This window comes from Elaeis guineensis, chromosome 12, assembly GCF_000442705.2.
Source record: "Elaeis guineensis isolate ETL-2024a chromosome 12, EG11, whole genome shotgun sequence".
Lineage (NCBI taxonomy): Eukaryota > Viridiplantae > Streptophyta > Magnoliopsida > Arecales > Arecaceae > Elaeis > Elaeis guineensis.
Genome location: NC_026004.2, coordinates 5,252,381 through 5,261,602, shown reverse-complemented (window position 1 = coordinate 5,261,602; position 9,222 = coordinate 5,252,381). Strand labels below are relative to the sequence as shown.

Sequence of the window (9,222 nt, the reverse complement as noted above, 5' to 3'; positions counted from 1 at the left end):
GTAACAAATGCAGTGCTTAAATTTTCCCAGCTCGATATCAAATTTTTTCTTGATCAGAACATATGAACCATGGATCTTGAACAGAAGCAATGGAATGAAAGGAAAATAAGAATCTTGCATTTTCACTGACAATAGCTATTATTTGAATAGAACATGAGGACCATAATTACCTAGTAGTACTCTGAGAACAAGGGAAAGAATTCTTGCATGCACAAAATAGCGGTAATTTTCTTAGATCCTTAGTTTCTTTGCTTCTTGTGCATGCACCCCCTTGCATCCGAGCCATCAATATGGCCTATATTTTTATCTCCTGTTACAGTATGCATGTGTATGTGCTGCTCCTCTTTTTCTTTCTTGGAATGGATCTGCAAGGACAATAAGTCTATGGTTGGGCTGGATCGATGTGCAAGCATACCACTGGTGTCTGAACTGGAAAGGATAGAAGAGAATGGGTTCCACTATCTACCTTCAATGGCTTTCACTATTAGGGTGCCACTTTCTCAAGGAAGGGAGCGGTAACTGCAGAGTTATGCTAAGAACTACAAACTACGAACTAAGAAAAATAATAGGAAGGTCCAAAAAAAAAATGACCATTTGATTGACGGAAAGAGAGAGCTCTCTCATTATCCACTTAGTATTTATATATCTCTTTGTTATCCACTTGATAGCTGTCCATCTCCTATATTGACACGTTATCTTTGATTAACATCACTTCACACACTTTCTTTAGATGGTTGTTGCAATTAATTCTTATTGTTTCTTCACTTTTCATATCTTAGTCTTAACTGTCTTCACATATCTTGCTCCTGAAATTTCATTGAATCAGGCAAATAGCATCTTAGCATAGAGTTAATAAGCTCTTTAGATCAATATCCAACCTTTCAGATAGGCTATGCTCATAATCGACCAATACTCAATACTTTCTTCGGAATTTGGTTGGTGTCTTGATCAGTCACTCAGCTTGGTTTGATCAACTCTCCTTAAAAGCCGCTTGGCCTTCTTATATCGAGCCATGTGATTAGTTCCTACATTCATTTTTTTAATTGCCTTTTAGCTTTCTTAAGACTAACTAAATGGCATCATCTTAGCCGATATTTTTCCTTGTTGAGAACATGATGTAAGTAGTCTTTTCTAATACTTTATTCCAGTGAGTGGCTTTCTGTGCTTGTTCTGTTAAATCAGGCCCAAATGCTTGACCAACTTTTCATTACCAAGGTTAGAGCATCTCTTTATTACTTTGTTCTAGGCACCATCACATGGTCACTATCTAAACGATACTCTTTGGACTTCAATGCGATATAAATAATATGCATGCATCTGCATACAAGTATGTTATGTGTGTCATGTATGTTCCTATCCTTCAACTTGATAGGGAGCCTACTCGTTAGTGCTGGAGTTTTTCCTACTATTGTTAGTCCCCTACCTTGACATGGAGCAAAGCATGCTTAGGATTTAGCATTGTCTTGGCCTGTAGCAAAGCATGCCTAGACTTCATGTTTATGCAACTCTTTTGGAAGACTTGGGTGGCCATTTTGTTACAGTGTCCCAATGCATCTTGAGCTTGCTTTCCTCAAATGGGATGACATCGTCCGTATTAAATTCTCTATAGCAAAATCAAATTTCTCTCACAAGAATTGAAAGAAAGTATTGGTGGAAACTTGGAGTACTTCTCTAGCTACCTTCATGCTCTCACTCTAGTCTTATACCTTAATATGGGATCTGTGTGCTCTTAGAATCGATTATTGTGGTACTAGAAATTGTTCGTTGACATTATCCTGATCATTTTTGTAATTCACAATGATTGGTGATGATTATTACTTAGCAGAAGTAGGGATGTTTGGTTTGAATGCAAGATTAGCCAACAGGATAGGAATCTGGTAAATTTATTGTAACCAAATATAGTATTGAAGTTTCTATTACAAGCCCCGACGATATTTCAATACAAGCAATGCTACAGGGCTCAAGTTGGTTTCATCTAATTCCAAGTCGAGCTTGAGCTGAGCAGGTTCACTCATGTTTATATCCCTAACAATAACAACATACGTCAGAGATTTAAAAAATGTTATCATAAGCTTAAACATTTTTTTTAATAATTAGTGCATCAAATAAAGTTCTTTACTTATCGGTGTCTTTTTTCCTCAATATCAAACAGAAAAGAAAAAAAAAAAATCTTGAAACATGTTTTCTAGCCAATCTTCACTACTCATAGTGCTACAAATTCCAATAGATGCATGAAAGTGCAATAATATTGTATACATGCATATTATATGCATATTATACTTCTCTCGATGATATGACCAAGCAAGGAAATATGCTGTGCATTTTGGCAAAGTAAAAAAAGTTTTTCTTTTCTTTTTTGAGTAGAAGGTGATGTACAAAGTTGCAATCCATAGCCAAGTCAGCAATGCTCGGCCTCATGGCGAAGAGGTCCTTAACCGAAACAAAAGAATATAATTGTTGGATCTATTGGTATCTTTGATATGTCATATTTTCAGCTGTGCCTCCAAGATTTTGAGTAAGATGGCTTGGTGTTTTTGTTTTCACGTTGCATTTATTTCATGAGAAAATATGCCCACGAACCCCCAATAATAAAACTGAAGAAGGAGAGGTGGTAATGAAAAGAAACATTCTAAGCCATGCTAGTTATATACCTCAGAGTAGAGTACTATGTGTGAGGAGAAAGGACAAGCAACTGACAGGTTAAAGCTTCAGAAAGGAAAATTATCAGATGCATCTCATATAAAAATAAGGATAAAAAAAATGTCCCTCAACCTCCACTCTTATTGCTATCTTAGAGAATTTAATAACAGCATGCCTGCATTATATGTTGGTGGGTCACTGTTTGAGTTACATAAAATAACAGTAATCCAGACCTTACAAGAGATCAAGATAATATTGATTACTCTCACCAAACATGGAAATAGCGATTCCATAGTAGAATTTCACATAGACTACTACGCGGCTTGGATTCAACTTTTAATTTTTTTTTCAATAAATGCTAATGTTTTCTGGCTTTCCTATTTAGATTGGAATTAGTGGCAATTTCTACGTTCATATTAAACAATCATCCAATTATTATAGGTCGGGCCTCAGGCCTAAACTATATTTAATTTTAATCAGGTTTCGGATTGGACCTATTTAAAATTTAATATTTTTCGTGCCTAAATCCTGTCCACGATCAACTCTTGACTACATCAATCCTCAACCATTTCGGATTACCGCCGATGGTAGTGGAGAAATTAGGTCGATCAACTGTAGGTCTGATCCAATCAAGTTGGTTTGGATGGAGCTTGAGGTCTAATTGTATTTTGCCAATTTTATTAAAATTAATATTTTTTATTAATTTATTTAATAAATAGGTTAAGTTGAACAATAAATATATATAACTTGTTTTATCTATTTCCCATGCCTAGAAATGCTGTAGCTTCCCCATATATCTATTTTCAATTTTGGATCTCCAACGGATACCTTGATCTTTATTTAAGAATATTATTGTTATACTTTTTTTTTTTTTTTAGCCACAAAAAGATAACAACAAGAATGTTGCTAGATCAAGTCCCTAGTTAGAAAGCTAGTAATTAGGTATTGTACATCAAGAAGAGATACAATAATGCCCATAAACCAAATTTAAAATAAATAAATAAATAAATCAATGCCACTTGATCGATTCCATTAATTAAAGAAAATACTAAATAATCTGTAAGTCTACTTACAACTTAAAGAAGAAGATGTATGGGGATAGGAAAATCCAGCGGGCTAATGCTTAGTATGATCAAAGCAGAAATCAAGATGATCAATCCACTACGGAAACGAAACTAGGTGCTCTTTCTATTGTCCACCTTCTCAAATCTGATTGTCAAGTAGAAGGCAAGCCAAAGGATGAGCATGATAAAGATGCCTTGGGAAAATATAACTTGAGATTAGGTGAACCGCTTGATGTTCTCGAGGGGGAGCACTATGGTAAGGAAGATTCAACGCAATTTTGGAGCTCACCACCTAATCTTTGCTGCCACCATCACCCGTCAAGATCTTGAAGAGGACACAGCTTTGATTTGCCACCCATTGTGGCCATAGGAAGCATTCGGCCATAATGAGGCTATGGCGTTTCCCTCATCCTGACGTCACATTATCAACATCTAAAAGAAGAGAGATAGAGAGAGACGGTGAGGAAGAGAACTATACTTAGACTCTAAGATTTGGGTACAAAGTTGAAGAATGAGGAGGAAGTAAGGAAGAGGGGATTGGAATGAAAAAGAATGAGAAAACTAGCATTTTCAAGTAATTTAGGAGGGTTGGTAGTGGTGCATATATAGAGATAGAGCTAGGAGAGTTGGACGGCACTCTTGCTAATCGTAACATTCGAAGTTGAAGATAGAACTCAAGGGAAGCAGAGAACTCTTCCGAAACAGAGTTCCAACTTAAGTATAACATTATAAGCATGTTTGCATTAAGTGAATTGGGTTTAAGCACGAGTCTAGATAAATAAAATAAATGAGTCATTATTTAAAAATTTAAATTTAATCTATTTAATATATAAATCAAAATAAATTATTTAATTTATAATTTAAATTTATTAAATTTAAATTTAAATATTTTTATGGTAGATTGAATGCGAATCGAGCTGGCAAATTGAATCATTTTACAAGCCATCCAGGTGAGAGTTAATGTGAAAAAAATTTACTATTTTTCATACGGCTCGACAAGTTGGTCGCACGAAGCAAGAAAAATAAAAATTAGAACCGAAGATATATACACTCCAAAACTCTCCTAACACGCCGCGCTAAGATTGTTTTTTCTTTTCCAAGCGGTAGCGTTTTTTTTTTTATTTTTCTTCCTCTGAACCCTTCGTACTCTTCCCGAGAGCCCTAGCGGACGCCGTTCCCGAGTCCTAGCAGACGCCCGCCTCTTCGCCGCTTCCTCCCACGGGTCTCCTTCGTCGCCTTCCTCTCCACAGATCTCCGAAAAAGAAAGACGCCGACTTCCTCCCTGCTCTCCTCGCCGCCACCTTCCACCGGTCTCCGCCATCGCCTTCCTCCCCATCGTCACCGTCGTCGGCCTTCCCCTCCGATTTTCCTCAGGTGCTTTGCTTCCCACAGATCTCCGGAAAAGAGAAAAAAAATGAAAAGAAAAAGAAGAGAAAAAGAAAGGAAAAGGAAAAAAAATGATCAATCTACGCGGGACAAGGTTTTGCCTTTTAATTTTTCCACCTTTCCTTTATTTTCCTGGATTTTTCCTATGTTTTCCCATGGTTTTTCCTCTGCTTTTTCCATTCTCGGGCCTCTCAATCTGGTGGGAGGCTCGGAGGGGCCGAATAGACGATGGCTGTGGGTTTTTCTTAAGCTGAATCCAGAAAGTGGGATTGTTCCTTTTTCTAAGAATTTATCCAATTACAAGGATAGGAGTGCTACATTGTCTAGATAGAGAATATAACTTGTAATTAAGCTATGATTTTCATAATTTATGCTCATGCACTAAGCATTTGTGAGCAAACTAAGCATTTGTGAGCAAACTGTGAGAAGCATGATTTTTTAAGTATAAATAAGAAAGATATATGGAGATAAGATATTGGAGAAAATTAAAAAAATTAATATATAAGAACTTACTTTAAATCACCAAATGTAAACTATATCCGTGCCTATTTAAAATTTAATATTTTTTGTGTCCAAATTCAATCCATTATCCGCAGTTGACTTAATCAATCGTCAATCATTTGGGATTACCACTATGGCAGTGGATACATTAGGTCGATCAACAAGTTGACTCGGGTTGACTTGGATGGATCCTGAAGTGGAATTGCACTTTGGCGGACTTTATTAATATTTTTCAAGTACCCTATAGTAGCCAAAGAAATTTTCTTTTCCACATCTAAGTAATTAGAAATTTGTCTATTTTTGATTAAAGTTGATCTTTTTTATTCAAAACACATCTAAAGAACACATCTTTTTCTGAGGGCTTCCTAATGCCATAGGGTGAGTCCGTGACACGCAAATTGTTTTCTTATGTTTCCAGCCGGGTTTTCCTTGCAGTTCTTTTACTTCCGTGATCTGATTCAAGTCTTGGGCCGATGGCTACAGAAGCGAAGAAGAAAGTGGTGCCGAGAGTGGTGAAGCTAGACAAGGCGCTGAAATTAGTGAGTGCCCTAAGGTTGCATTTAACCTTTCTCGGTTTGATAGCTAAAAGTCATATCTTTACACTGATGCTGCTGACATCGATTTTTGTTCCCCTCTTTCTGATTTGATACCGATTTTTGGTCTATATTTTGAATGGTTTTCTCACCTTTAAGTCTTTACGCCACTTCCCAATTTATAGTTGCTACGTTGTTCCTGTTACATATCTAGTGATGATGTTGAAGCACCTAAAAAAAATTATATGTCATTGGTGTGGGCCTCAAAGGGAAAGATGGACTAAGATTCTAGGTGAAGCTGGGGATGTTAAGTATTATATATTTCCTATTAAAGACTTTTGGTAGAAGAAAACTAATTAGCAGAATGAGGTTCCTGGGATCATTTGCAACCACAATATTGAATTTGTATTTGTAGGAAGGAAGTTGAAGAGGCCAATTTGTTTGATTAAGAGGGTTTTAATTTTCTTTGTTGACTTGTGGTGCATTTTTCCACTCTTAAAAGTGTTGCAAAGGGAAATAACAAGAAAGTGTCATGCACACTCTTTGATTGTTTGCAGAAACTAGAAACTCAAATCACCTTTAAAGATGCAACATGACAGTTCTTTAGGAGGTTCTAAAAGTTTTTAAGGATTTTCTTTGAAATCTGATGCTTGTGGATAATCAGCTTGCCTATCTTAACAAATAACTCTACTGGCGGTAAATGTGCCAAAAAGTAATTTTCTCTACCCAATTAATGTATTCTATCCAATTAATGTATTGGAGTATCTCTTGGGAAAAAAACCCCTTAAATTAGCAAGAAAACCTGCTATATGAAAGAGAAACATTTGTGAGATGTTACTTTGCCAAGAAGAGCTATACTCATGCTATTATTGTGCTGCAAAAACCCTAGTCTAGGAACATCAATTGTTTTATGCAATGACAGGGAAAGAAATTTCATTTTAGCAAGCTTGGTATGTATTCAATTTCATGGGAGGTTCATAAGCTGTAGAAAAATGCTAGAAGACTTCCTTGGTCCCAAGGGAACAAAATGATGTTTGATCTCAATGCAATGAGAAAATGTTGCTGATAAGTTGTAATATTGTAAGCAAACATCACACATATATCAAGGAAAAATAGAGTGGCAATAATTTTTGGTTTGTAATTATGTGCCACATGAGTAAGAAATTGCTAAATGATTGATATGCCAAATGCATTAATTGTTAGCTCTGAATCCCATTTTGGAGCAAGCAACCTGTGGATGTACCTGGCAAGACACGATGAATGGCCAAATCTCTCATTTAATTATAATAGCCATCTCTTCTCTTAACAAGATAACAAAAAATGAGTTGTCCCGTATCTGACTTATTTCTTTGGTGGAGACTGAAATGTCCATTGGAGCCCTATCTTACGTCTCATTTGTCATCACAACCCATTCGTTGGATCACCTAAACACCGACATTTACTGGAAATAATTATTTTGGCATGGATTTACATTTTAGAAGAATAAGTTGCTTTGCCATTTTATGTTGTTTTTCTTTTGCAGTAATGCTATTACTAAGTGATGTACCATGCACATGTTGGTACATGATTTTTTCAGGCTGAAGCTTGGGTAAATAATATGAGTGTGTCGGCAACAGGTGAACCTATTGAACGGGAATTTGAAGGTCGACCTTCAAGGTTGTCTCTTACTATTCTTGCATTTAAGCATATGAGTTTTTTGGAAATGTTTTCTTGTGGAATTGATGTCATTTCATGGATGCTTCTGAAGGTTGGGTTTGGGAGCCAAAGTCACACCACGTGCAACTGTGGTGGCTTCAACTGATCCTGTGGAAAGAAAATTGCTTGGAAAGTTAAATGCTAAAAAGGAACAAGCTTCCAAAAATCTAGAAATTGAAGAAAGTAGACATAATGAAGAGGACACTGATGAGCCTGAAAGCAGAACAAATGCTTTTGCCAAGAAGAGGACAATGCCTCAAACCTTGTCTTTACATTCAACAAAGAAGAGTAAATGAAATGTTGATTTCTTCAGGTGCGTCTAAACTATATATTATCACTAGATGTTATAATGATATAAGGGCTATCTTTTGGAAGCTGGTTCCTATTGCTCTCTGCTGATGAAATGAGTGCTACCTTGTAGCATGGCATCATTTATCATTTACGAACCTTTAGAGATGCTTGATTGTCCATACTGCTACTGATAACTTGCTATATTGAATTCTTTGATCCGAATAGTTCTGCAGCTGCTCAGGGGGATGGACTTTATTTGCATACATGGAGTGTCACTTACTAAAGAAATTACTATGTTCAAGCTTTCAAAAAGCTCTTGTTGCACCATTGTGGAACAGTTAATTACGATGTTACAATTTTCACGTTTGATGGTTTGTCTGAACTACCCTAGCTTGTTGACTGCATTGTTGATATGCATTAGATATCTTTTATGTTTCAATCTCTACAAGCTTATTGTAAGCTTATTTGGGAAATGCCTTGTCAACTGTTGTTAATACTTTTCCGTTTTACTTGATCGTAAAATTTTGTAATTTATTATAAATTCGTATTTCATCTCCTTAATCTACGATCTCATTTGGTTCTGATGTTCAAAGTTTTTAATGGACAGGTTACATTCTCTTCATCCGAGGGGAGGCATATATCTTCAACAGACATGCTTTTCACAGTAATATTGTTGAAAATTACCAACATGACTGAAGAAGAGGCCACTGAGATTCTGATGTGCAGAAGAATCTCTAAGTGTTTTCAATGATATGCCAAACTCGATGTTAGACTTGCAGAATGAGGGCTGCAAGCTTTTAAGACTGAGGATCATGTATATGCTATTTTATTTGTGGTGTTTATTACAAAGGTGTAGGACTTAATGGCTGATTGGCCAAAGTAGATCCAGCCTGTAAACTCATAACAAGTGTTAGGAAGGAATGCTGTTTTCAATTTTAAATCAAGCATTCTTCCTAGTGCGGTGCATTGTGAGTACCGTAGAGGATCCCCGTGCTTCTTTCTAATATAAGTCAGCAGTTACACACACACATCTCATCTCATTTCCTGACACCTGACACACACTGATCAGAGTACAGGATAAACATATAGCTGAAGTACAGGGCCCTTGAGTC

General features: G+C 36.3%; 1 protein-coding gene across 3 annotated transcripts; it reads left to right on the top strand.

Moving 5' to 3' along the window:
- Positions 1-4,780: 4,780 nt before the first annotated feature.
- LOC105054874 (uncharacterized) lies at positions 4,781-9,136 on the top strand. Of its 3 annotated transcripts, XR_012135972.1 has the most exons (6): positions 4,781-5,078; positions 6,027-6,130; positions 7,701-7,780; positions 7,872-8,132; positions 8,336-8,481; positions 8,718-9,136. XR_012135972.1 is itself a non-coding variant. In XM_010936505.3 (5 exons), the coding sequence occupies exons 2-4, from the start codon at positions 6,065-6,067 to the stop codon at positions 8,113-8,115; spliced, it is 390 nt and encodes a 129-aa protein (XP_010934807.1). In that variant the 5' UTR covers positions 4,781-5,078; positions 6,010-6,064; the 3' UTR covers positions 8,116-8,132; positions 8,718-9,136. The 3 variants fall into 3 exon arrangements, 2 of the variants coding, with proteins under 2 accessions (XP_010934807.1, XP_010934806.1); XM_010936505.3 differs by lacking the exon at positions 8,336-8,481 and having other exon boundaries at positions 6,010-6,130; XM_010936504.2 differs by lacking the exon at positions 8,336-8,481 and having other exon boundaries at positions 4,783-5,078.
- The last annotated feature ends 86 nt before the right edge of the window (positions 9,137-9,222 follow it).

Coding starts and splice junctions, on each gene's coding strand:
- LOC105054874 (XM_010936505.3), top strand. CDS start 6,065: ATGGCTACAGAAGCGAAGAAGAAAGTGGTGCCGAGAGTGGTGAAGCTA. Junction 6,131..7,700: donor TAGACAAGGCGCTGAAATTA/GTGAGTGCCCTA, acceptor TGATTTTTTCAG/GCTGAAGCTTGGGTAAATAA. Junction 7,781..7,871: donor TTTGAAGGTCGACCTTCAAG/GTTGTCTCTTAC, acceptor ATGCTTCTGAAG/GTTGGGTTTGGGAGCCAAAG.